Source organism: Chelonia mydas, chromosome 9, assembly GCF_015237465.2.
Source record: "Chelonia mydas isolate rCheMyd1 chromosome 9, rCheMyd1.pri.v2, whole genome shotgun sequence".
Lineage (NCBI taxonomy): Eukaryota > Metazoa > Chordata > Testudines > Cheloniidae > Chelonia > Chelonia mydas.
Window position 1 is genome coordinate 60,235,798 of NC_057855.1, and position 27,835 is coordinate 60,263,632.

The window sequence follows — 27,835 nt, forward strand, 5'->3', positions numbered from 1 at the left end:
GCCCTGCAGTGGGGGCGGGGGGGCAGAGGAAACAGGGCTGTGCAGTGCACGGGCGGAGCCCAGGTGTGTGTGAGTGAGGGGACAGAGCCCTGTATTGGTGGGGGGTCAGAGGGGCAGGGCTGTGCGATGCGGGGCAGAGCCCTGTGGGGGAGCAGAGGGGACAAGGCCCAGTGGTGGGGGGCAGAGGGGATAGGGCCCTGCACTGGTGGGGGGCATAGGAAATGGGGCTTTGCCATGCGGAGGCAGAGCCCTGGGTGCAGGGGGCAGAGGGGACAGGGCTATGCAGTGAAGGGGCAAAGCCCTGGGGTAGAAGGCCTGCAGTGGCAGGGGGGGGGGGGGGAAGCGGAGGGGATAAGGCTACGCAGGGGTATGGGGCAGAGGGGACAGGGGAAGAGCCTGTGGGTGGGGGGGCAGACAGAAGGAGCAGGGCCCTGTGCAGATGCTGGGGCAGAGAGAACAGGGCTGTGCTGAGGGGACGCAGAGCGCTGGGTGGAGGGAGAGAGGGGACAAGGCCCTGCGGTGGTGGGGCAGAGAGAAAGGGGCTGTTCGGTGCAGAGCCCTAGGTGCGGAGGACAGGGCCCTGCGGGGGACCGGGAGCGAGGTCCCCACTTCCCTGGTGGAGGGAGGCGGCGGGGGAGGCGCTGGCGTGGCGCGGGGGCCGGGCTGCCCAGGGTGCTGAGAAGGGCCGGGCGTTGCCCTCGGCTCGGCCTGCGAGCTCGGTGCCCCGGGGCGTGGGCGCGGCGGCGGCTGCTGAGGAACTTGCGCTCCGCAGCCAGGCTGCGCCGGGCCGAACGCGGCGGGTCAGGCGGCGCCGGCCGGTTCGCGGCACGGCGGGGCAGGCGGGTCGGTGCCGCGTCTCCCCAGGCAAGTGAGCCGCCCACACGCCGCTACCCCGTCTCCGGGCGGGGCGCTCGGGTCAAGCCCGGCCGGCTGGGGGCGCCTGGCCGCGCATCCCCGCCACACAGGCGAGGCGGCGGGCTGCCCGGGGGGCCGGAGACTTCTCCTGCGTCCCCGGGCCGGAGGGACCGTGCCTGCCCTCCCGGGGCGTAGGCTCCGCCTCCGGCTGTGGGCGCCTGGCTCCGGGCAGCGCGAGGAGAAGTTCCTGTCAGCCCGGCCGGCCGTGGCCCCCCGAGCCCGGTGTGCGGCGCCCCCGTGGCTGTGCACCCCGCCCCCTCCCTTGGGCAGCGCCCGTCCAGTCTAGCCCGCCCCGCCGGGTAAAGCCCGCTCCCCGGGCGTGGGGCGCCTACCCGCCCCCCTCGAGTGTGAAGCGCGGTTCCCCGCCCCGGGTGTGGAGACCCCCGACCCGGCCCCGGGTGTGGATCCCGGCCCCCCGACCCGGGATGCAGCGCTCGGAGGCCCGGCCCCTCCCCGGGCGTGGAGCCCCCTCCCCTGGCTGCGCGGCGCTGCGCTGCTGGGTGCGGAGCCCCCTCCCACTCGCTCCCTCTCCGGACTCGGCTGGCTCTGCACACCCGACCCCCCCCAGCCGTGCGGGCAGGGCTAGGCGCGGCGCACCCTGGGAGTTGTAGTCCCCAGGGCTTGGCCCAGCCCGAGAGGGCGCGGGGGCGGCGGGCGGCTGGACTACACTTCCCGTCAGGCCCTGCGGCAGCTCCCTCTCGCCCTCACACTCCGGCTGCCGCTGCCAGTGTCTCCGCCGCCGAACCCTCGCTCGCAGCGCCCAGTGTCCGACCCGCAGCCTCGGGCAGGGGCCCGGCTCGGCCCGCAGCGCCGCGGCCCGCCCAGCTCCGGAACAGGTGCGTGCCTCTCCCGTCCCCGCCGCCCCGCTCCGGACACCCGGCCCCTGCTGCCCGGGCACCCCGGGCCCGTTCGCCCCGCACCCACCACCGGGGAGCCGGACCGAGCGGGCGGCCGAGCGGGCGGCCCGACCCATCGCCTCCGGCTGGGTCTCCATGGAGACCGGCCCCGGGACCCCCTCCGGGCAGCGGGCGCTGCTGGCGGCTGGGGCTCGGGCTGGCAGGGAGGGGGAGCAGCGTCCGGAGTGGGACGGGGAGGAGGGCAGCGAATCCCGGAGCGGGGGAGGGTGGGGACGGGGATCGCGGAGGCTGTGACAGCGGAGGCGCAGCGAGCCTGGAGCCGGCGTCGCTGGGCACGGAGGGATCCCGGCGGGGAGCTGCTGCTGCCTCCTCTGCACGTACCTGGGACGGGCTCCGCGTGTAGCCGCCGCTCCTTCCTCGCTTCGCGCCCCATCACCTGCCGCTCCCAGATCTAGCCAGAGGACGGACCCCAACTCCCGGAGTGCATCCCCTCGACCTGAGGGGCCCCTTCTTGTGGCGCGGGGGGGGGTGAGGGAGAGGAATCTTCCGTGCTTTGCTCCCGACTCTTCCGTGCATGTGCACGTTGTTCTACGGGCTACACAGCTGAGACCCGGACCTGGCCCCTCGCTCCTTAGACAACGGGACTGGATAGCGTGGCTCCTGGAGTTTCGCAGCATGGCCCCTAGCGACCTAATCTCTAGCATAGGGGGTGCCCAGCAGAGACTCGAGGTCCCAGCCTGTAGTGCTTCATCTTGCTCCCCAGTGGATTCTGTAATCCCTCTAGGCTGGCAGAACCTCACTAGTAAAGGTAAAAGAGACGAGTCAGCTCCATATTTTGCCAATTAGGTGTTGCCCTTGGGGTCCTGGCATGTTGCTCTGGTGGCCCTTAGTTGGCAGAGTTTGGTCTCCTGCTAGCACTTTGTGATTTTTTTTTTTTTTTTTTTTTTTTTTTAGGGTTTCCTTCTGTGGAGGTTGGTGCTGTAGGAAGTAGCATCAGATTAGTGGCCATCTACGTGGGGAGAACAGCAGTGCCCAGGTATCATCAGTTCTCCCTGACCTAGCTTCAGGAGCCAGCTGTTGAAAGAGGACAGTACTCATTCATCTAGGAGCCTCCATATCAGAATTGAGGACCGTTCCAGGCAAGACCCCAAAGAGGGGCCTGGGCAAGGGAGAGTAACACTAAGTGTATATATTTATTGGTATTACAGTAGTGTATAAAGATCCTAATCAGGATTGTGCTAGGCACTGTACAAATGTATAGTAAGACCTTGTCTGCATTGGAGTTCTTTAGGTGATATCGCTTATACCAGTTCCCCCAATCTAAATAAGCTATACTTGTAAAAGGACTTTTTGCCAGTATAACTATCTACAACTGGAGCTTTTGCTGGCATAGATACATTGGTTAGGGATGTGATTTCCCCCTGCCCCGCACACTACCAGCCAACATATCTATGCCAGTAAAACTCTTGCGTGTAGTCCAGGCCTCAGCGACAGTTTCTGCCCCAAAGAGCTTACAATCTAAGTAGACTAGACAGACAAAAGGTAAAGGGGAAGTAGGCACAGAGAGGGAAGGGGACTTGCCCAAGGTCACAGAGCAGGTCAGTGGTAGGATTAGGAACAGAACTCAGGAGTCCTGATTCCTACTGCAGTGCCCTAGTCCACGCTGCCACTCAACATTACTTTCACTTTGCTCCTGGTGTGATTAATAATGTTTTGGAGTGAGGAATTGCTGGAGTGGGCTCCGAGATGTTATGGCCCATTCTTGTACACTGCATTCAAGATGAAAATTGTGACATAATCAAAATAAGAGTGCCTTTTGTACAGTTAGGCTCATTGGGGAAGACATTGATTCCTTTCAATTAACTTTGATTTTTTTATGGTGGATTTGAGAGAGCACCAGGATAGACTTTTATGGGGTCATACCAAGATGGGAAGTATTGGGATAGTCTTTTGGGTCCTGATCTTGCAAGGGAATCTATACTTGTGGCTCTGTACGTCGGTGGGGGGAGGATTTGCCCATGTGAATCCCTCTGCAGATTTGAGGCCTTAGGATATATCTACATTAGCTTTTTTGCCCTAATATTTCCCACTGTTGCTGCCATCAGTATAGATCCTTTGCCAGTACTTTTACCAACATGTCAACTATCTCTGCAAAGAGCAGCTCTGAGAAATTTGAGAAAACTGAATCTAGCGTGGACAAAGCCTTAAAGGAATAAATTAATGGAGGACTTTGAGGGAGTAGGACGGAACTGGGGGTGGGGGAGCATGCTTTGGGATAGTATCATATGTTATGGGCAAGGAAAACTAAAAAGATTGTAAGATCGTGTGCAATGTGTAGTTTTTCTTCCGATGTCAGAGATTTTGCAAAGATTTTCCACCTTTTGGTGGATTCCCCTCCCTCCCCCCTTTTTTTAAACCACCTTAAGAATCTGCTGTGACAGCCTTCCACAGGGACAGGCTTTTTTGTTAGGCTGCAGTCAGTGACTTAGGTACTAGCTATAGCTTTAGCCAGTGGGGAGGATGTACTTTTTAAACACTGCTAAATTTTTAGGAAACTTTCCTAGTTCAAATAGGGATGTTTTTTTTTTTTAATTTAACGTTTCTGTGTATTATGCTGGTCACTGCAGTGACTTAAATCAGGGTTAGTGTGTCTTTAAACTGGCACAGGTAGATTCATGCACACAAGCTCAGCACAGCTGTAGCCAGTGGTCATACTAGGCAACAGAATGGAAGACCCAAGATTAGATCCAGATTATCATCTGCTCTGCAGGCCAAAAGCAACATGAACAGTTACTACTGAAGACTAGGGTAGATGTAGCCTGGCTTATCCAGGACTGAATTTGGCTAGAGATTGGTATGACTTTATCACTGCTATGGTTTCCAGACTCTTTAAGGTAAGTAACATGATATGGTTTGCATTCAGTATTACATTTTTAAAACCTTTTTTCCAGTTGGATTCAAGACCCATGTATGACCCCTGCGAGGGGTTTTTATAGTTCTGTTGCAAACAGTTTAGTTTAAATGGTTTGTATGAAATGTGGGTGGAGCTGAAGCCATGTGTTCGGACAATTCTGGAAACTCTTTCGATTTGTGCTTATTTTGGACTTCAAAGGCACTCTGTCACCTCAAAGATCACATATGGCAAACAAACATAATTCTTTGCCTGTGTTACTAATGGTATCAAAGATAGTTAAACTGAAATTTTTAAAAAATAAATGTGATTATTACTGGTGATGCAATTTGTCTCCCTTTGGCATTTCTCTAAGCTTCGCTAAAAATCAGTCAGTTTAACTTTTTTTTTATAGTCACGCCCACTCAGGTTCTCAGGAGAAGTATCTGGGTTGCATCCAATATAGATGATCATTGATTTGTTCAAAACAGTGGTTTCCACTGGAGTTTAAAAATATAATAGAAATATCATATTGGGCTTAGGTTTTGTAACCCCTTTTTCATGTATTGTACATTTTGGTCATAGATTTTATTTGCAATATCCAGTCTCAGCTATCTTGTGTTTCCAGGGTCAAAGTGCAACCCTTCTTAGCATTCCACAGTGCCCCCTGGCCAAATGAGTTGCAGAACACCTTAAAAAAAGAAAGTATCCGTGTGCTCATCCTCAGAAATTCTTGCTACAGGCTGGGAAGTCAAAAAGAAAAATTTCAAGGTTGATGATTCCCAGTCTCCTTCCAGTCAAGACAGACTTCTAGGGTGTCTCACTTTAGAGAAAGCAGTGGCTGAGAGCCCATCACAGGGGGAAAAGGAGGGAAGGCAGGCAGGCAGGGTTTACAGTGTTCTTCAAGTACCTGAACTCCAGCTGTGTGTTTTTCTCAGGCTGCTCTGTTAAATAATGTTAGCATTGAAATGGTCCAAGTTAGGCACTGAAGTGAACATCATTGCCCTGTGCTTGTCTAACATTTGCACCAGGCACAACCACTGGTGTAGATGCATCCTAGTGCAGACGTGCAGAGTCATTATTGGCACGGGTGGAGCTTACCCTTACTTAACCAGGATGTGCTGTAATGGTGCAAATCTTGGCTCCCAGGGGCTTTGCCTGTCTGCCTTAGGCATGACACTAGTGCACCTGTACTACTGGCTGGCCACTGGGCAAAAACCCCCAGGAGACAATCCTTTGTGCAGATCCCCTGGTGATAGCAATGGTGGGAAAGCTAGTGTAGACTGTCTGTCAGTGTTTTTACCACCCTGCCATCTGGTACTTGCTCTGAGCAAGGCTTGGATGAAACTCTGGTAAACTGCTGGCAGCCGCTTTACATTAGTGTTCAGACTGGGACAATAGCAGTGGTCAGAGAATTTCCTAAAAATCTCAGACCTTGTTGATACATGGATGTGTGTATACCAGTATAAGTAGAACCAGTAAAGTGTGTAAAAAAACTATACTAGTATAATTAAAGCAGTACAGATTCCTAATGTGGGTGCTTATACTGGCATAGCTTATTTCCATAAGGGAATGGGAATATGCTATACTAGTAGAAGGCAACTTTATACTGGTAAAATTGCATCCACACTAGGGGCTGTACCAATGTAGCTGCTTTGGTAGAAAATCATGCCCCCAACCAACAGAGTTAAATTGGTACAAAAACTGTATGTGGACCAGGCCTTAGTGCAGATGTGTCCTCTCATAGGCAAGTGGTTGGAAGAAGGGGGAGTTCACTCAGGGCTTGTTTTCCCTATTAAAAAAAAAAAGTGTGTTCTTAACTCAAGTTGGCTGACTTGAGTTGCAATCCTAATAAGACAAGGCAGTTGGTTTAACAGGAGTTAACAGGTTGAGTTAAACGCTAGGCCCCTGTACAGTCATAAACTTGAACTGATAACTCATGTTAAAAATACAACTGCCTGGTCTTCTCTAGGATATAAACCTAAGTTAGAGTATGTCTATAGAGTTATTCAGAATAGCTCAGTAGTGTCGAAGGGGCTGGTGGCTCGGCCCTACGTTTCTCAGATAGATTTATCTCTGCACCTGGCACCTCCTGCTTCCAGTCCACCTTCTTGAGGGTCCTCTGATTCTTTTGTTGCTTCCTCTGGAATTGGGGTTTGAAACCACCTGAGTCAGGTGTTTTATTTTGTCTCTACGTTTGAATGCCTTGATCCCTTCTCTTGGTTGGGATTCTAATTTCCCTCCCTATTTCTTCTTCATTCCCTGGGAAATGTCTGCCTTTGGCATTTATCTTGCATCCTCCTTGGATAACAGAAATCAAGAATTCATTTAACAATGTCTATTCTGTCACTACATCTTCCTAACTTTCTCCTAGAGGCCCTGCAGGTTCCATCATTGATCTCTTCTTCCTCATGCACTCAGAAATGTTTGTTGTAACTGCTTGTGAAATCTTGCTATCAAACTTCTCTCTTTAATTGCAAGCCACAATGGTTCTGCCCCATCAGTGCTTTCCTGGAGGCTTCCTAGTTCAGTCTCTCCACAAATTTCCATTCTGTTTAGCACAGTGGTACATGTCTCTCACTCCCCACTCCCATACAAGATCCTCTTGGAGCGCTCCTAAAATGTCTATGCTGCCATTGTACCCTCATTGTCATATGCTTTCCCTTCCCTTCTTTCAGTTCAGCCCAGGATGGTGACATCCCTGCAGATTGATTGTTACCCTATTTCCTTTGGGTTCTTTCATTTCTCTCCAACCATTGCAAGACTCCATCTCTTCCCACCCCAAGCCACCTTTTGTTCTTTCCGGGTACAACCCAGTTTTCGGGGGTCTCTCACTCAGCCCAGGTACCCATTTCATTACTTAGTATTTCTTCCCTTTCCAGGTGTGTTTATTTTGGCTGCTACTTTCTCCTCTCATTTTCTGACTTCTGGGTAGCTTCTCTTCTCTGCAGTCTCTGCCTGCTCAGCTAAACTCTTTCCCTCATCTGTGGCTCACTCTGTCCTCTCAGCCAGTACACTGGTATTTCTTTGGTTCCTCCTGCTTCTATGGCCCTTGTCTCTTCCCAAAAGAGTCCCAGAAACACCCCACTGACCTAGACTGTGCCTCTGTACCAGGTATGTTCATACCTGGCACTGAATGAGCACCTTCAGCTTTTTAGCTTTCTATCTGATTCCTCAAACCTTCAGTCTTCTTATCCCTATACAACTGATTCCAGTGTGGACTGATACTACAGACCGTTCGTTGTCCTACCAAGAGCTTGTGTCCTTCTGATATGTCATGTAGGCTGACCAGACAGCAAGTATGAAAAATCGGGACAGAAGGTGGGGGGTAATAGGTACCTATATAAGACAAAGCCCCAAATATTGGGGCTGTCCCTATAAAATCGGGACATCTGGTCACCCTAATGTCATGAAAGAAAAAACTATATAAGACTTTGGATCACATGCTGTCTTTAGATTTCCTTTCTACTCCCCCAAGGATGCTGCCCATTTGTACCTCTTTTGCTTCATGTATGTAACATCTCTGATACAGGAACCTGTCTGACAATTTGCCTCCTTAATCTCTCCTGCCCAGTCTAACCTAGCCTGCTCCTGCTGGCCATACACTTCAGATCCTTCCCCTCCCTCATTGCTCTACTACTTTTTAGCTCAATTCATTCTCCTGAGCGATGGGACTCAAGTAGCAGCCCTGCTCTTAAAGTGCTCAATGAGACAACACTACTGCAATGGCAGGCATGTCTTCCCCCGAAAAATTCCATCACAGAGGCAGGCATCTTGAGGGGTGGGATAGCTCAGTGATTTGAGCATTGGCCTGCTAAACCCAGGATTGTGAGTTCAATCCTTGAGGGGGCCATTTAGGGATCTGGGGCAAAAATTGGAGATCGGTCCTGCTTTGAGCAGGGGGTTGGACTAGATGATCTCCTGAGGTCCCTTCCAACCCTGATATTCTATGATTCTATGACTCTCAAATCTCAGGGTTCTGCTCTACTTTGTCTCTAACCCCTTAGAATGCCTGTCACTTCCTAACAATAGTAAAGTGGAATTCTAGCAGTGAAAGCCCTGCAAAGTTTGTCAAGCAGTGCCCCACACATACTCAGAGTTGGTTCCATGCACATGTACCCTAGGCACTTGATTGCCTGAACAGTCATCTTCCTCTCTGTACAATTGTCTCCTGAGCTGGTTAGTGTTGACTGATAAAGAAATATAAAAGATTGGACAATTCTGTGGTTTTATAAGTCCCTTGTCTTGGGTAAAGCTGCCTTCTGCCTGCCTGCTGTGTCTGGGAGACCTTCTTGAGGGATGAAGAAGTACAAAAGGGTACAGGGGGATGTAGAGGTGTCTGCACAGAGTGCTTTTGGGGGAGGCCAAGTCCTACTACAGATTGAATGGGTTTGGTGAAAAATCCTAGCATGAGTGTAAGCCTTGTGTATTGTCCTGCCCTGAGTGTACCCCTCTCCTGAGGGCTTTTTGCAAACAGACTTGTAGCTGCTCAAACGATGTACCACGGTTGCATGGAAATGAACCTGCAGTTGGCAAGTAAGGAGGAGGTGTTGCCCGCTCCTTTTCTCAGTGATCTGGCTTGCAGATGACCTCTCTGAACTGTACCACAGACTCACAACTTTGTTGGAGAACTCCAAGGAATGGAACTGAATGCAGCATCCAGGGAACAGCTTCTGACTCTTTGTTTTGTCTTTGCAGGCGGAGTGGCCCCGTGAGCCCCAGCAGGTCCTGGTTGGTGGTGAGCAGCTGTCATGATCTCTACAGCACCTCTCTACAGTGGGGTGCATAACTGGACCAGTGCAGAGCGGATTTGCATGTGTGGCCTCAACGAGGAGAGGTGAGGTGCGTGGGTAGCTTGTTAGGGGAAAGACTTTAAGCAGGGAGCTTGGGTCAGGGAATCGGAGAGGCTAGAAGCAGAAAGCATACTGAATCCTGTTTAGTGGTTCTCTTCGGGGCCAGTGCAAGCCTATTATCTGTTACAGGGCTGAGCTCATAAGGAGCACAGGGGTAGGACAAGGATGCATTAAGCAGTCAAGTCTCCTTTATGGTCCTTGTGTTCCATGCCCAAGGAAAAGAAAGGGTCTGATGCTTGCAGGGGAATGATACTGGAGGCTCTCTGCTTTCTGGGCAAGAGCCACCAGCTGTATGGAGCCAGGGTGCTGCTTGTGGCCTTGCTACCCCAGTGTTAAGGCTGCTCATGGCGTTGTTGCTACACACTGTACCTTTGCTCTTTGACTTTGTTAGATTTGTGCTCTCAACTGACTGCCATTCAGCCTGACAGGTTGGGACCTGGGAAGAGGGCTACGTGGACAGTACAGGCTATGGAACTGAGAAGTGTTTCCAGTACGTTTGCCTGGGCAGTGCAGATTAGATCAGTGGTACTCAACCAGGGGGATGTGTATCCCTAGGGGTAGGCAGAAGTTTTAAAGGGGTACATCAACTCATATAGATATTTGCCTAGTTTTACAACAGGCTACATAAAAAGCACTAGCTAAGTCAGTACAAACTAAAATTTAAAACAGACAAAATGCGAAAGTCAGCAATTTTTCATTAATAGTGTGTTGTGACACTTGTATTTTTATGTCTAATTTTGTAAGCAAGTTGTTTGTGAGGTGAAACTTGGGGTACACAAGACAAATCAGAATCCTGAAAGGGGTACAGTAGTCTGGAAAGGTTGAGAGCCACTGGATTAGATGTTTGGATAGGTGAATTGCATGAACACCACAGTCTAGGGCAGGACCTGCTCCTTGCAGGAGTCCTGACCTGTCCCATTTCCTTGCCCTGGCAGTCCCCTCCAAACCCACAGCATTAGCACCTATCTAATCCTGCAGTTCTCAGGTGGTGTCCTCAGAACTGGCCAGCTTTTGGCCTCCCTGGTGTCAGGATGCCGTGGAGCTTTTTCAGCTGTGGGAAATGCTCTAGGTGGTCTGAAAAGTCATGTTATATGGACTAAAATGAGCCATGTTTGGTGCACACTGTCCTTCATTTGGGATGGTAGGGTCTCGGGCATTAGGGATGCTGATAACTGCTGTAACAGACAGGCAGGAGAACAGTGGGGTAAGGGAGATTTTGGCATGTAATGTACAGCCTCTCAGCTTAGTTACCCCTTCATAAAGGCTATGCAGGCCTACTTCTTGATCCTAATAAATTTCAGTGTTTCAGGCACCTGAGCACTGAGGGCTCTAGGCACCCTAACAGAACTACCAAACAGCCCAAATACAAGATTAAATCAAGACAGACAAACCAGGTTGATCATAACTGAATGGTGGGTTGTTGTTGTTTTTTTTTTTTACCAGTTGTTGGCCCCTACGTAAAGTGTGTGGGTGGGGATAATCATTTGGGGGAATACTCATTCCATTTCCTTCCTGGACAAGGTTTCACATCACGGAAATCATTGTCCCAGCTGGCTCCCTTCCTGGCTGTCTCTCAGCGCAGACGCTAAGGGACCATGGAACCTAAGCTCTCTCTGTACCAAGAAGTGGCTTCCCTAAGGCCAGGTTGAGGAATGCTGGCAGTGAGCAGTGTGGGTGCAGCTTGTTACTCCAGTGCCCAGGTTGTATGTGCTCTGGGGCTAAGGAGAAGAGCTCAGTCTCTGGGGCTGACTCTGTGGCCCCCTTTGCCTGCACCAGAGTCATTGTACTTCCACCTCCCCTCCCCAGCAGTGTGACAAACAATGTAGTTTGTATCTCCATTAGCTTTCGGAAGAGCAAGCTGCTAGTTTGTCTTTTGAGACAGTGGCAGGAACAAGAGGGGGTGCTTGCCCTGAAGCTGTCTCAGAAGCTGAGTGGCCAGCTCAGCTCCTTGCCTGGGCTCCCAGCCAGCCATTAACCTGTGCATCGCCAGCCTGGGTGTGCTGATCTGCTGAGCCTTCTGAGACAGGTGCTGCCCTGGGGGAAGGGAATCGCTTCCCCTCCAAGGCAGGGGGAATGGCGTTGGGGCAGCTTGAACGGGATGGTGGTCTCCTCTAGGGGGAGAGGGGATATGTAGAACAAGGGGGTATGTAGGACATGCCCCTCTGGCAGGCAGGCTGCCCTCACCTGTTGGAGCCCTAGGATGCCGGAGCTGCTTGGCTTCACTGACTAGCTCAATCCCTCGCTTGGGCCTGACTGTTGAAGCTGCCTGGGCTGTTGCAGGGCCAGGAACTGCGCTCTAGCTCCACCTGCTGCCCTTGCCACGTCCCTGCCTCTGTCTCCGAGGGGACCGGGATTGGCGTAGGAGCAGGAGGTGGAGCCAGAGTGGGGCTCCCAGCTCTGCTGCATAGTGCATAGGCAGCTCTCTGTGCCAGTTATCCAGCTTGTTGTCACGGAGATGCCTGCCTGGCCAAGGTCTCAGCTCCCTAACACCCCTGCTCTTTCACTGATCCCATCCAACTCCTCCAGAGCCTACCCTGGCTCAAGGCATGTGCTGCTTTTTGGCAGAGATCCCACGGGACAATAGTTGCGGACGGGGTAAAGGCCATGAGGTTTTTGGCTCCTCTCAGCATTTCAGTGGGGGCAGGGTCGAAAAAGTCCCCTTAACTCTGCCTTTCCTGTCATACCAAGGCTCCAGCTTCATGGCCTTCGGAGGAGGGGGAGGCACAAGGGTCGATACACAGGCACTGTCGATACCTCTCTTGCACGTTTTCAAAAGTCCCCAGCCTCACAGTTAATGCAATTTAGATGTCTCACAGGAGGACACTGGGGAGGCCAGCTTAGACCTGAGGTCCTGGGGAGTTCCATCCCTGCCCAGCTCTGTGGCAGTAACAGAACACACATGCTTGCTGGGTAGAAACCCACAAGTTCTGCTGGGTAGAATATGTGGCCTGGCTACAAATCCTACCTGACTGACCTTGGGCATGTTCCACCCTCCTGTCTCCACCGCCCTGGCTAGCAAACTGGGCAAGAAGCAGGAACCTGGTTCTGCATCTGAGCTATGTTTTCCTGGGTTACAAACTACTAAAAGCCTATCTCAGGCATTAGTTCTAAGGGCCGTTCTCTTGCGATTCCAGCCACCCCCCATCCCATCACCTCTCAGCTGCCGTCTGGATCTTGCTGCTGCCTATTGCAGAAACCTGATCTCCCCTTATTAATAACAATCCTCTTAAGCCTTTTGCGGCCTGAGTAACTCGGGAAATCCAGGTTTAAGAAATCCATGTCAAATTATGTTTGTAAAGAATAACAGCAAAGATGATGTCTGGTGGAAAGGGCGCAGGGGGCCTATGCGAGGTGCTGTGCTTTTGCCATAACACAAAGGAACTAGTGTAGCTGTGGGGAAAACCAGCATTGCATTTGTAACATAGCTGTACCATGAGGTGGGGAAGCTGGTGTGGGGTCATGATACTGAGGGCATCTGAAAAGGTGTAATGGGCCAATACCAGGATGTTTAAACCTGAAGGTCATTATTCAGGGTACAGCTGCAGCAGATGTATCCCTTCGAGGGCAACCTTTGGGTGGCCAAGAGAGTGGAGTACCAGTACTGGATACTGGAGTGATGGGGTTGGAGGTTTGCATCGCTTAATCCCTGTAGTAGCAGACAAGGGGAGAAAAGAAAAGACCACCAGCATCACAGTGTTTATTCTGTCCCCACTAGCTTCCCCTGTACTTAACTCTCACAGGCTCTTGTGTCAGCAGACAGAAAACATTAGGGTGGGGCCTCAAACCCTCCTAGGATATTGAACCCTGTGCTGGGCACAATGCTGTCTCCCATGGGTATAGCTCCTGGTTCAGATGTTGACTTAGGCAGAAGTATTGTTTGTTTCCATCTCTCCAGTGTGACCATATCATGTGCACAGTTGTTGCCATTGGCCTCCCCCCATCTCCTTTCCCTGGAGCTGGTCACGGTCCTTACTCTGAATTCACTTTCCACCTGGGGAACTCCTTTGTTTGAAGCAGTGAACTGCCCTCTTTCTGTCTTGCGGAGGATAAGGGGTTAAAGCTCCAATCACACACTCCAGGTCCCAGGTGTCTCCTGCTTTGAGGCTGGAGGGGAGTGATAGAGCTGAATGTGCTCAGGCTCCTGGAGCAGTGACAGGACTCCGCAGCTATCTGAAGGGTCTATGAGGTGGAGACATGAATGACACTAGTGCCCTAGGGATGGGAAGAGAAATGATACGTGAGAAGTATAGATGGTTCTCGGAGGAGTGTAGGGGAGATAAGACTGGAATATTGGGTGGGTGTGGAATTAAAATTACCTGGGGTGGGGAGGATTTGGTTTTGGACCAAAACCAGGGTTACTGGTTAGTGTGTGGCTGGAAGATGTGGGGGTGGGGGGCAGGAGAGGAATCAGGGAGTAGTATGCCTGGTGGGTGGGGAATGAACAACAGGTGTAATGTGTGGGTGTGTGAGAGAGACTGGGAGGGTGGGTGGGGTAGGAATGTGAGTCTGGTGGGGAGGGCAGGATTGGAAGGTGGGGGTTGCAGATGTGGGGGGGGGTTGTGGGGTGGGCAGACCTAGAATGTGCAAATGGGGGAAGAAAGGACAAGAACATGAGGAGGCTGTGGGAGGGTGAGAACTCCGAATGAGTATGGGGCAGGCAGCACTGGGCCTGGTGGGATTGTATGGGGCAGGGCTGGGGGAGGGAGGGACTGCGGTCAGGAGGGGGAGTTGGGGGATGATGGGACTGCAAGTGGGGAGGAGAGTTCTAGGGGGGCATTGGGGGAAGGTGGGACTGCCAGTTTGGGGGGGATGGAGCACCTGTGGGGTGGTGGGAGGCAGGACTGGCAGGCAGGAGTTTGTCGGGAACACTAGAGGGGTTGGTGTGGGGGGGGGGGGTAGCTCCCTGCCCTTCGGGTGATGGTCATTTTGTGGGTCTCCCCATCCCCCACTCTGCCACTTTATTTGCCAACTGTCACTTCCCAACTGCCGTGGAACTTTTAGGCCAGTGCTTTCCATCTCCTTCTTAAAGGGGCAGTAGCCTAAAAATTACCTGGTGGCTGTTTCCCGGGACCTGGCTTTAGAGGGATCCCTGGGCCCCCACTGCCTGTGCACCTGAGGCGCTGGCTGGCTCCCCAAAGTGTGCCTGCTGTGCTGAATTTGGGAGCTTGGAAAGCAGCACAGGGGCGGGCCTGGAGAGGCAGGGATTTGGGCTCTAGGGGAGGAGTCCCCACTCCCCTATGGCCAGCAAGCCCCTTCTGACTCCCTGTATGCAGCACGGAGCTAACGGTGGGCTAGGAGAGTGCCTCTGGGGTTCATTGTGCCTCCCTTGTCTTGTCTCATCTCTGTCATAGGAGAGCCCCGCTATCTGATGAGGAGTCTAACAAGAGCAGCTCCCAGCACTTGGGGTCCCAGGAATTTTGCGTCAGCAGCAGCCTTTCCAAGGTGAGCTCCTTGTACAGAGTGGCTGGGCTGAGGAGCCAAGGACTGCAATGGAAGGGGCCATGCATGGGAGTCTGACCCTGACCTGGGCCCAAGTGATGAGTGCTCTATGACAGCATGGTGTGCAGGGCCAGAGACTGTCGAAAGCAAGAGTGCAGGGCCTGGAAGCAGCACTGCTCCCCTTTTCTGTGGGCTTCTTTCTGTCCCATAAAGACCTAGCGGAGAGAGGGAACAGCCCTTCCCTTTGGGAAATGCTGGCTCAGCTTCCAGGGAGTCCCTTCTCCCTTTCTCATTGCAGGTGGAGCTCACAGCAGTCAGTGGTGGCAGCAATGCCCAGGGGCTGGATGCAAATAACAGCGTGGAGGAAAAACTTGGGCCCAAGCTGGAAGAGCAGCTACCCAAACCCTACCCGAAACCAGAGTGTGCTGGGAAAGCAGTGATAGAAGATAATGAGCTGGGCGCTCTGGCAAACCAGGGAGATGGCAGAGAGCTGGAGCCCGCAGCCCCAGGAGCTGTGGAGCCTGAGACCAGCAGCACTGACAGTGCCTGGATGCCTGCAGAGCTTCACAGTGACAAACAGGCTGATGCTTCTCCTGCCTGCCCCAACACTCCAGACAATGAACATGCTGGGAAAGAGAAGGGCACCCTGAATGCTGAAACACAAGAGGCAGGAGTGCCTGTGGAGGAAACTCTGCCTGTGGTTGCTTCCAGCTGCAACACCCTTGCATCAACCCCAGCCACCTTCACCTTGAATAGAGTGTGTTTTTCCACATCTCAAGCCCCAGCTATGCAAAAAATGCCCCTCTCCTTTCAGTCTGGGGCAGTTCTGGCCCCAAGCCAGCCCCTTGTGTACATCCCACCCTCCAGCTGTGGGCAGCCACTCAGTGTGGCTACTCTTCCGAGCCCCATTGGGGTCCCCTCCTCCCTTGCTCTCCCAGTCCATCCCTCCTACCTGCAGGAGCATGGCCCGCCAGGCATTATTGCGCCCCCTGAGCTGCGCTCGTTTCCCTGTACCTTCTCCGTAGCCAGGCCCTTGCCTTCGGATTCCAAAGTGGTGTCTGTGGAGGTGAACCAGCTGAGCTGCCCTTCACCTTCAGGTGGGAACAGCACACAAGCTGCTGCAGCTGTTGATGGCCCTTCCCCACCCATGGAGGGCTCTTCGCTTTCACCCAGTCAGCCTTCCCTGACAGCGTCATGTGGGAGTGAAGCTCCCCCACCAGGTACTGGCCTACACACCAGGGCCTCTGGTGCTCCAGAGCAGGTCGCTCAAGGGGCCACCACTTCGCTTTCTCCCCTGAAGTCCCCCCCACAGCTGGAACGTGAGATGGTCTCCTTCCCAGAATGTAGCGAGATGCCTCTTGATCTGTCCTCTAAATCCAATCGCCAGAAGCTGCCTCCACCAAGCCAACGCAAGACACCCCCCATGCCCATCCTAACACCAGTGCACACCAGTGGCAAGGCAGCACTCACTACGGTCCTGTCCAAGTCCCAGCGTGTAGCCCAGAGTGCAGGCAGCAGCGTCACCTCATGCCTGGGCACCACCCCCCCCTTAGTAATTTTTCCTGACTTCCTGCGCAATGGTGAGCAGGGCTCCTGGATGAAAAACTCAACCGCACTGATTAGCACCATTCCAGGCACCTATGTGGGCGTGGCCAACCCAGTGCCTGCCTCACTACTGCTTAGCAAAGACTCCAGCATTAGCTTCACCAGGGACCCACAGCACCTCCCCAAACAGGAGCCCATTTCCATCATTGATCAGGGAGATCCCCGAAATGTTGGGCCACCCTCTGGGAAAAAAGGCAGCCAGGCTAGTGCGGAGGGTCAGCAGGACCCAGCTAGGCGGTTCCTCTATGGCAGAGTTGCCCCAGGGGCGCCTTTGTGCCAATCCAAAGAACTCTCTCTCTGGAATCCTGGTCAGGGAAGCATTTACCCCCGATGCCCAGTTAATGGGAAACCATCCAGTCCCCAGCTTCTGCCTGTTGGGTGGTCTCCCTATCACCAGACCCCTCTGCTTTCAATTGGTATCTCCACAACCGGACAGCTGCCCCTGAATCAGAGTGGCCCCTCCAAGCCATCTGGTGCAGGTGAGTTCCCTGTGTTTCCCAGCATGCAGCCTGTAGAGTCTGGCATGGCAGCCCCCAAGGCCCCAGAGGGACTGCCAAGGCTTCCGTCTCTGGAATGGGAAGCCATGTCCAAAGCCAAAAACTGCAGGGTCTTGCCCAAGTTCTGTGAGGAGCCCACCAATCCAGTCCCCATGGCTGTAGCTCCATCTCTTCAGGCCAATACTGTGGATGCAAGGGGCGGAAAGGGGAAGGCAGAAAGCCCTTCCAGGAGCCAAGGGTGTGATGAGCCAGGGGCTGACTCCGCTAGAGACAGTGTTGTACAGACTGAGGCTCCCCAGGGGAGCTGTAGCCTCAAGCTGTTAGGAGACTCAAAACCTAAAAACCAAGTGTTAGCTGCCTATCTGTCACATGACCTGCCTGTAGTCAATCAGCAAAGCCTGCAAACAGCCTCTGAGCTACCAGCTGCACCTGTGGAGAGTCAACGCAAGGAGCTGGGATATGAGGTGGCCCAGGAGCAGCCGGCCTCAGAGGCCCCCCAGTGTATGCACCAGGTGGACCTGTGCAGAGTCAAGAAGGAGCGAGTGGAATGTGATGTGCCATTTGCCTCTGGGGCTTGTCTGCGAGCTGGGGTAGCCCCAAACGGCTTTCCTGAGACCAAACTCAAGGGAGCAGCCCAAATCAAACAAGAGGGCAGTTTATGCTGCAAATCCAAACGGCAACACGATGGGCGGGCCAAACAGGCCCACAAGAGGCTGAAGTGCAGAGCCAGAGCTGGAGAGGAGGCCCCAAGCAAGTCGGGCAGCCGGAGCTTGCATGGATGGAAGGTGGGTGAGGAGCCACTGAAGAGGGTCACCAGCCCCACAGAGGGAGGCAGGCACAGATAGTTCTAGTGCTGGGACTCTGTACTTCCTAGAATAATATCGGGGGTCAAAACCAAAGTAAGGGGGGAGGGGACAGCAGTGTAGGGAGGAAGAGGAACCTGTCATTGGGGCGGCAAGAGGGATTGGCAGCTGGGTGCAGAGATCAGTTTGGGGAACCTCACTAGGGGCTTTTTCATTCCAGGCATCTCAGTATTGCCTGGCATTGGATTTATGACTGGAATAGCAGAGTCTGCGGGTTGGGATTGAGGGGAATTGGCGGAGCTGAGTAGCTGGGAGGGCTGTGGGTCAGGACTGACAGGTATTGATACAGCTGGCAGTGGGGGACACTATTCTGGGGTTCTTCCCTTCCTGCTGTCCCAGCATGATGCTTGTATTGAAGCTTGGACTGAAACCTGTATCTGTCCTGTGTTTGCAGTGGCGAAAGCATCGTGGGGACCTGCATGAGATCAGCAAACGAGAAAGCCGGGTGAGCCCAGGATCCATGAATGAGCACAATAGCCTCAGGGTAAAGCGCAAGCGCAGGAGGCCAGCAAAGACAGAGCTCCAATCTCCAGGGCATCGTGGGGACAGCCATGAGGAAGGTACTGTTACAAATTCTGAATAGTGTTCTTCCCTTGCAAACCCAAACTGTAGCATTGTCTTGGCACTCTGCTCCCTTGCCTGCCAGAAGATCTGGCTACCAGTTTTCCTGGAGCTGAGTTCCTGTAGACTGTGGAGCTGGACACTACATACAGCAGGTTAGAATCCCATGTAGGGGTCCGGTATAATGTGGTGTGTTGTCATTCCCAGGCCAGCAGTCTTCTGTCAGCTCCTGGATTCCCCATTAGCTTTTCGGTGGCGTTAGTCCTCAGGGTTCTCCTCTCTTCCCAGGCTACCTTGAGAAGAAACCCAAGAACAATTTCCGTGACTTCATCCCAGTGGTGCTGAGCAGCCGGACACGCAGTCAGTCAGGTTGGTGATCTCCGCAGACCCTGGAGGCCAGCCTTTGCCGGGGAGATTCAGCTAGCCAGTATGGCTGAGTCTGAGATGTCCTGTCCACTAGGCACTACAAGCCCTGCGCCTGGCAGATGGGAGCAGAGCACTTTACTAACTTGGTCTCGTGACAGGCTCAGTGGGGAGTTGGGGGTGGGGAGAGCGGGAGCATGTCCCTGCCCACATAACCCAATCAGTTTTGGGGGCAGGAAGGTCTTGTGGGGTGCTAAGGAGGGGCTGTCCTGTCCCCAGTTTTCTAGCTGGGAGTGTTCTTGTGGGCACTTTTGGCTCTGCTTGTGTCTAGAGGTCTCTAGTCACTGGACACACCTTGTGTGGTCCTCTCTGCAGGAAGTGTTGGCGGCTCCTCTGCTAGTGTGAGAGGAGAGTGCGAAGTGACTGGCCAGGAGATCTTACCGCTGCTGGAGGAGGAGCAGGAGGAGGAGACGACCTTGAAACGCCGCAGGCTGAGGAAATCCCACAGAATGTCCCATTATCACAGCCGCAGGGCCAGAGACAGGTCTCAGTCAGAAAAGGGCAGCTGCCACCTGAGGAGGGCCCGGGAGCTGCCCTGGAGAGTGGAGGCACCAAGGCAGCTTTGGGACCCAAATGAGGAAGACAATGACAGCCATGTCAAGAGGAAGAAGAGGAGACGGCAGAAGAGCCGGAAATACCAGACTGGGGAGTACTTGACTGAGCGGGAAGAGGAGGAACATGTGAGCTGCTACTCCCATAGGAGGCGGAAATCGAAAGCAGGTACCGGCACTGGCAGAGGGGAGGGGTCTTTGGCCCAGCTGGCTATTCTGCAGGACCTTCTCCAGGCCAGCCTCTTGTTCCAGAACTGCTCTCAGAGTTCTGGCATAGAACCAGACCATCAGCTCCAAGTCCTATGGGCCAAGTGCTGCATGTACTGCTGTTCAGGGACCATTCCCTCCACTGTGCTGCCACTGCAATGGGCCACCTGTCCTTTACAGGATAATTACTGTAAATGATGGGGCAGGGAACCCCAAATTATGTGGCAGTGTTAAATGGGTGCTGACCTCACTCCACAGTCATAAGCTGGGCTGGGCGCAGGGAAGGAGGAGGCCCAGTATAATTGTGCTGGGTAAGTGTGGACCCTAGGGAGAGGCATCCAAGGGTAGTGCCTGCCTGACAGGTATAGAGGGAACTGAGGCCACTACAATTCAGACTGGCTTTTACACATACAGCTAACGCTTTGTCTTTATACACAAGTAAGCTCTAAGGCTTATGCAGGGGAAGCTTTGTCCAGCAGGAGCCTAGGAGAGAGGGTGACTTGGAAGCCAGGGGTGTGACAGAGCCAGGCAAAGTGCCTGGATCTGTGGCGTGAATCCTTTCCCACAGTGCACATACAGAGCTGTAATAGAAAGCTGCAGTTGTTCCCCTCCCATCTCCTCCTGTTCCAGGCCCTAGTTCTCCATTCACCATCTCCTGAACTTCCTACCTGTGGCTCAACCAGTGACCCAGATCCTCCTGAGTCTAGGTAGCTGCTCGCCCCTCCTCCTCCCTCCCCTGATTCTTTTCTGGGCATTTTGAGATATCTGCTGCTTTGCAGGCCAGCTCCCCCTTTCCGTGCTGTGGAGGTGTTTGTGAAACTTTTGGAAATCAGTGAATTTTGTCAGCTTCTGGAGCTGCGGAACAGCCTGGCTTGTTTGTACATTGCTCTGCTGGTAACCTTCTGGCTTTGCTTATATGTGCCCGTTGTGGGGCTGCTGGTATCAGGCAGGAGAATGCTGCTGTGATTGTACCAGGGGGGAGTGCCTCTTTGGAGTGCTCCCACTCTTGGCCCTCTTCTTTATCAGCAGCTGCATGATGAATTTGGGAGTGAGCCAGCCACCTTCTCCTGGGAATGAGGCACAGTGCGAAGACACAGCTGGAATGTCCAGAGGTGTAAACCTGGGGTTGGGGCAGGGGAAAAAGAACTACCATGGCCCTTGAGGGACTGCAGGAGCTACTAATGACTTGTGATGGAGGGAGCCCTGTGGAGCTGCCTGGGAAAGTCAGGTAGCCTGCAGCCAGACCACCTTCTGAATGGATGAGTGCTAACTCGAGAGCAGTTTGACCAGTTTTCTTCAGAAAACTTCTCCTTTGCTTGGCAACTTGGGCCAAACCAATGTTTCCAAGCAAAGTTATTGATGGAAGGGCTGGGGGCCGCTCACATAAGGCTGGTGGGGGAAGCTGGTTGCAACCTTCACTGTGGAGGAGCCATCATTTCTTTGCAAAGTAGGAGGACAAAGTGTTACCTCTGGAGTTATAGTTATGAACTGCACCCATGTTGCCCTTACATAACTGTCATGTGCATGCATTTCCCTGGGAGGCAGGTGGCCTTGTCTCCATGGAGCAGAGGTGGAGAAGCAAAGCGACTTATCCAGAGTGACTCTCTTGCCCTGCACTCACTCTCCTCAGGCTTAGCCTTTAACCCAGTCACGCAGATAGTGGTCTTCTCAGGCAGTGTTCCTACGTTGCCTGCAGAGAACTATGTTCCCCTGCAGCCCACTTTAAAGCAATTGCTAATCTCTTCCCACTGGAAAAGGGCCAGCACTGCAAATGCCTGTGCATTGCTCTTTTATTCTCACCTTCTTTGCACCCAAGGGCTTTATTTCCTCATCACATACTTTAATATCTTCCACTTATAATTGTGCCCTCACTGTAACAAGCAACCCTGTATTGCATAGTAGGAGGGAACAGTCCACATTTCCATTGAGAACCTTAGCTCAGAATGTTCCTACTTCTGTGCATGTAAAATCAGAGCCTTAATATTGCTCTTAAGAGGAAGAAATAAGAAAAATCACTGAAAAGGCAGCACAGACAGCAGTGCAGGACATGGTTTGGCAGGAAGTGGAATAGCAGTTGCCATCCGAGGGTAGGAAGATTCCCTATTTTTCCCCTTAGTTGTCTCTCACCAGCACTACTTAGCTTTCAAGATCCTAATAGATCACACCCTGTGGCAATAAGGCTAAAGGATACTGGTTTTGTTAATGCCTTTATTAAACCACTGGAGAACATGCCAACAAGATGAAAAATCAGACTCTGTTCTCCTGGGTACTGTCACAGTGCAGAATAACAGACACGCGTTGTCTGGAGAAAAGGCATATCCAAGTGAGTGTATAACCAGCTCCACATCTGCTCAGCTTAGAGACCTGCATAGGGTCAGACCAGTAAGGCCTTCTGTCATCATGCATCCCGCTGATGCACTTTCATTTTCAGTGTGCTGTGTTCATCTCCATATACCCGTATTCTTCTGTACTCTGCTTCTAGGCAGAGTAACCGTGGCTTTGTTGGAGAACAGCTCTAGAACCCACTAGAGTTAAGTTGGACCTGGGCCAAGCTGTCAGGTGTGGCCAACGAAGTCCTGCAGGGGCTGACTGCTCTTGACCCACAGAGGGAAGTCTGGGCCCCATAGTCTTTGTCTGTGCATCCTGTGGACCCTGTCTCTCCTTAGATTTCAGGTACCGGAAGCAGAAGGAATGTACCCAAGGCAAAGGCTCAGAGCTGCGACTGAGGAGCAGGCTTTCCCCGTCGCCCCGGAAGTCCCAAGGGCGCCCAGACTTCCGAAATGGTTTTCTCCTGGATCACCCGGACAACTCCTCCATCCAGGAAGCACTGGAGAAACCATCAGGAAAACGCAAATGTAAAACAAAACATCTGGCAGGGATCTGTGAAGAGGGGAAGGTATGATTCAGGCCTAGGGAAGGGGGATCATCAACCCAGCATGTGTAGGGGGGAGGGGATATCTGGACCCAGCCTCGTCCAGCTACGCTGAGAAGCTTCCTCCATCTGTATTTTCCAGGTGAAAGGGCACTGGAATCAGCCCAAGCCACGCTCTATGAAGAAGCCCCAGGAGCTGTGGCCGCTCTGCAAGTCACGGCGGGCCAGCCCAGGAAATGCCCCTGAATTGCCCGTGACCCAACATATCCCTCCTGAGGCTCGGCGGCTGATTGTGAACAAGAACGCTGGGGAGACTCTCCTTCAGCGAGCGGCAAGGCTTGGCTACAAGGTGAGTGCTGGGCCAAGAAAAGCTTTTACCCCACATCCTTCTGCTGGGGTTTGCTGCTGAGTACCTCGGAAGCCATGCCCCTCTCTTGTGGTTTGTGTAACTGGGCCTCTGGTGGTGTCATTCCTCCAGGACGTCGTACTCTACTGCCTGCAGAAAAAGAGCAGTGAGGTGAACCACCGTGACAATGCCGGCTACACAGCTCTGCACGAAGCCTGCGCACGAGGCTGGATTGACATCCTGCACATTCTGCTAGAGCACGGTGCCAATGTGAACTGCAGTGCACAGGATGGCACGAGGCAAGCCAGCTCCCAGTACTACTAGCCCAGAGAATTTGGGGCGGAAGCTAGTGAGACAGCAGGGCTGTGGGTCTGGGAGTCTTTCAGGCAGCATCACTAGCCATCCTTTGGCAGTATAGCCACCTAGCAAGAAGCAGATTGTTTGTTTGCTCTGTGAACTGCACAGACCTCCTTTTCCTCTGGTAATGCTCTTGTCCCTTGCCAGGCCTGTCCATGATGCAGTGGTGAATGACAACCTGGAGACCATGTGGCTTCTGCTCTCATATGGGGCTGACCCCACACTCGCCACTTACTCAGGGCAGACAGCCATGAAACTGGCCAGCAGTGAAGTGATGAAGCACTTCCTGAGTGGTAAGTGGGGCATGGTAATTACTGATGTTTATACAGAGTACCTTCCACCTCAAAAGAACCCAAATGCTTTACAAGCTGTAGTGTTAAATACAAAACTGCACGGCAGTATTCAGGGACCATAGTTAGACACTCAGTCATCAGTTGATGCCAGAGTGAAGGTAGATTGAATAAACGTACGTCTGCCCCGGTGCACATTGGTCCCCAGTCCAGTCTATACTGTTTCTCAAATACTACAATATAGGACATGAATGCTTCTCCGATCATAGACGCACAACCATCTGCAAGAACCTGTGATCATGTAACTAAAGGTAGTATCCTAATTCAGGGCAGGGCTGATATGTGTTCAAACCTAACTGGCAATTCCTGCCTTTACTATGCAACCTCAGCTCTCCATTAACACGCACTTTTGCAGCTGAGAAGTGATGTTCTCAATTCTAAAATTACTCCCTTTGAAGCATGTTTACCTGCCATTGTTAGCAGTAATGCTTCAGGTCACTGTGACTGCACGCTTAGAGTAAAATGTCTGTTTGCTTCCTGTGCCGTTTGTGTGGAATTAGTGTTGCTATTTTCTTGTTGTTGTGGGTCTTGCACAGAAGCAAAGCAGAGAGAAACAGTTAAAAAAAGTAACTGTAACGGGTTGACACAGGTGTTGCCTGAAACTGTATTTAGCTCCTTTTTGTTCCTCACTAGATTCAAGTTGATAGGTACCTTTTGTATTCCTATAGTTTTGGAAAGTTTTGCCCATGTACTCTTCTAGACTTAAATAAATTCTTAAGTGTGTGTGTTGGGAACCACCCCTTTCAAATAGCTATAACCTGAACTCTAGTGGGTTCTAGAGTTGTTCTCCCCGCACACACACTTTTTCTCCTGTTCGCAGTCCCTGGTCACCCTTTTGGAGGTTGGAGGGCATGTTCCTCGTGGAGTGTGGTCCCTTGTCTACCATTGCCTTGGGCTGCAGGGAGGAGTGAGTCACTTCAGCTCTCTGCTGCTTCCCCCAAGAGCCCTGCTGATGAAAGGATGAGAATGTTGTATAGCTGCTCTATGGGTGCCTCCCTGCCTTGCTTTTCTCTTGCAGATTACCTCTCGGATCTCCAAGGGCGTGCTGATGGGGACCCCCGAACAGCATGGGATTTCTACAGCAGCTCTGTACTGGGTGAGTTCAGCTGATTCTATCTCCCCCTGCAGGGCAGAGCATGGTGTGGCCGCTGGATGCAGACTGGACAAGGGTCACACAGGCTGGGACTTGCTTAGCCTGTGGGCCTCCCTCCCAACCCATGTATAGAAGGAGAAAATCAGCAGGGAGCCCTCACTGGCATGTGATCTGCTATAGTTTCACACCATTCACTGGCTCAAGAATTTACTAGTTCCTGAAAGGGACTTTTTCTTCAAATATTCGTCCATACGGATCCCAATCGAGGGTCACATGTACCGTACGAGCATGAGATTAGCTTCTTTTGCCCAGTGTTAGTTGGAGCTATGCATGTACCCTGCATGCTCTTGAGCCCTCCTCCAAAGGTGTAAAGGACAAGGGGCTCCAGCCACCATTCACTCCCTTCCTGCTGCCCGTGGCAGCAAGGTAGAACTGCCTCAGTGTGTTTCACTACCCTGTAGCTATAACTTCTTTGTTACTCTAAGTGCAGATGATGTTTTTATAGTTAATGTCTTGGTAGTCCATTGGCAAAATAAAGAAGAGAAAACCTTTTTATTCCTTCAGAGAGTCTTCCAAGGTATTGCAGAGGCTAAGTCTCTAGGCTTTAAGTCACGCCCAGCCTGCAAGGCAGACATTCTTTTAAATGATGGGTATTTTAAATGTCTAGCGCTCAATTTGTGTATCTTTTTCAACACAAATTCCAAAGGCTAGAGATGCACATTTAAAATTATTTTTGTTAAATTACTCCATGAAGGGAGGGTCTGATTCAGAGATCCTTTGGCAGAAAGGAGCCCCTACCACTCCATACAGCATTAAATCAGTGCTTCAGCTGTTTGTGAGGTTGCTCCCAGATCTCAAGTCTCTTTGTGTTCAAAAAGACCGGGTATTTGTCAAAGGCTGCTGATACTCCAGCACAGATCCCCTCAGGTGAGTCTGGCTCCTGCTGCCCATGACAGGGAAAAAAAACTTCTCTGAAACTGTCCTGGCACTTATCACCATCCCCAATACTACTTTAAAAACGGAGTGAAAACATAGCCCTCATCTGACTCAGTGCAGGCTCTGTCTTCTAAATCCTGATCTGCTGGCTACAACAACTATGGTACCAATTCAGCACCATTCCACATCAGCTACCACCACTTCGTCTATCTTGGGTGTCATCTTCTGTGTCACTCAAGTTGTTCCAGCACTGTGCAGTGACGAAAGACCAGCATTGGTGACCATTTCTGCTCCAGTATCTATGCAATCAGTATCGCAGATCTTGAAGTCAGCTGTTTTAGGCACATCTGGAGACCTGAGCTGGTATCTCCTCTACTTGATGTTTCTCCCTTGTCAATAAATCTCTCATTGATACTGGAGCCAAGAGTCCCAATAATGAAGATTTCACTGCACCCAGTATCTTCAGTTTCAGTTTCAATATGGCATCACATAGTATTAGGTTCTCCACAATTTTCCTCAACTCCACAAAGATCAGCACCTCTTTCAGAAGAGGTGTATTCTTCTGCCTCATCATCACTTTCAATCTATAACAGAAGTCCATCACCTAGCACTGCCTCCTTTTCTCCTCAGTCAACTTGTGAAGGGGTCCCTGAGAAGAGGGTTTCACGATGTTGTTCTTCTCATCATACAAGACAGTTCAGGAAAATCTCAGAATTGTTGGATCCCTCCCTCTTGGACCCACATGCCATATCCATATGGGATGCAATCCTGGCCATATGTCCTCCTTGGAGCCCACAGCTCCGTTCACTCCATATTCTTCTAAAGCTCCTCTAGTTAGATCCACCTTAGGATATTTATCTGTATCACAACCATCTCATCCACCCCACAAAGTACTTCTCAACATCTGGTTGAAGAATTCCTGAGAATTCCCAAGGCATCCAAGAGGATGACAACATGGATTGCTATGATGACACTTTGGTTCCATTAGCTATTTCTTCATCTCCTTATGAAGTTATTAATCCTTAGGTGCCTTCCACTGTCAAGGACTTAAAGGCCTTGCAGAACCTTCTGAAGAGGATCGCTGACACCTTAAAAATTCCTGTCAGGTGGTGCAAGAACAGTCACATAGAATGTTTGATTCTATTGCACACTGTTTATGAGGGCTGTTTGGCGATACCCATTAATGGAGGCATTCTCGATCAAAGAATGACAGACCCTGGCCTCCATCTCAGCTACCTCCAAAAGAGCAGGCTGTTGCTTTCATGTTCCAAGTAAAGGCTCTGAGAACTTTATACTCACCTGGTTTCAGGTTCATTGGCTGCTGCCTATGCACAGTCAGCCAAGATTTACTCTTAGAGACAAAGAACCAAAGAAGTCGGACCTATTTGAGAGGAAGGTCTATTCCTTGCTTAGCCTTCAAGCCAGTATTGCAAAATGCCAGGTTTTGCTACCTCAAGTATGATTGTCTCCAGAGGGAGCGTCTGCCAGTTCTTGTGTAAAGTTCCACAGGATTCTAGGGTTGAACTTAAGTTCCTATATTTAGTGGGTCCTTGCAACAGTGGTTCTTCAAGCTGCATTTGATGCCTCCAACACTGCCACAAGTTCAATGGTAACTGCAGACACCATATGTACAGTGTCTGGGCTTCAGACAGCCCAATAAAGGATTTACCCTTTGATGCTCATGGCCTCTTTAATTCTAAAGCACATGAAACATTGCACGCATTGAAAGATTCCAAACTGATGCTTCATTCCCTAGACCTTTACACCCCAGCCCAAAAGAGGAAACCATTCAAACCACAGCACCAAGTGACATAGATGCCTCCTTCCTCTTATTTTTAACAGCGGGGACCATCAGAAACCTTTAAGAAGAGGCCTTATTGTCAGAAGCAAAGGGGTTCTGCTGTAGCATCTCACAACATATCAGGCCCAAGGCAGCAAGTTTGATGCCACAGTTGAATGCCTGAACCAAATCAAGCATTTCTTCCCTCCATTTGGCATTTGCCTCTCTGATGCATTGGCTGCAATTACTAGGCTGTTGGGTCTCAGAGTCATCCAGAAGGGCTATGAGATACAATTCCAATCTGTACCTACTCCCCGCCCTCCAAACCATCCTTTTTCAGAGACCCCTCTTGTGAGAGTATGTTTTCATCACTAATCTCGTAGAATTCCCCAGAATGGATGTTAGGGATTGATGTTTGCATCTCGAAGTCCCACAGACAG

General features: G+C 51.9%; 1 protein-coding gene across 4 annotated transcripts in view; it reads left to right on the plus strand.

Moving 5' to 3' along the window:
- The first annotated feature begins 1,469 nt into the window (after window positions 1-1,469).
- Window positions 1,470-27,835, plus strand: part of BCORL1 (BCL6 corepressor like 1) — a 47,178-nt gene continuing 20,812 nt past the window's right edge. Inside the window, exons 1-13 of one of the 4 annotated variants that reach the window (XM_043522251.1) lie at window positions 1,536-1,751; window positions 2,727-2,911; window positions 9,361-9,499; window positions 14,867-14,957; window positions 15,253-17,841; window positions 18,314-18,479; window positions 18,769-18,849; window positions 19,219-19,623; window positions 22,328-22,557; window positions 22,676-22,882; window positions 23,012-23,178; window positions 23,384-23,529; window positions 24,605-24,682. In XM_043522251.1, coding sequence (XP_043378186.1) covers window positions 9,414-9,499; window positions 14,867-14,957; window positions 15,253-17,841; window positions 18,314-18,479; window positions 18,769-18,849; window positions 19,219-19,623; window positions 22,328-22,557; window positions 22,676-22,882; window positions 23,012-23,178; window positions 23,384-23,529; window positions 24,605-24,682 — 4,246 coding nt within the window. In that variant the 5' untranslated portion in view covers window positions 1,536-1,751; window positions 2,727-2,911; window positions 9,361-9,413. Of the gene's footprint in view, window positions 1,752-2,726; window positions 2,912-9,360; window positions 9,500-14,866; window positions 14,958-15,252; window positions 17,842-18,313; window positions 18,480-18,768; window positions 18,850-19,218; window positions 19,624-22,327; window positions 22,558-22,675; window positions 22,883-23,011; window positions 23,179-23,383; window positions 23,530-24,604; window positions 24,683-27,835 lie in introns of all 4 variants that reach the window. The other 3 variants (XM_037908875.2, XM_037908877.2, XM_037908876.2) reach the window with 3 other exon arrangements.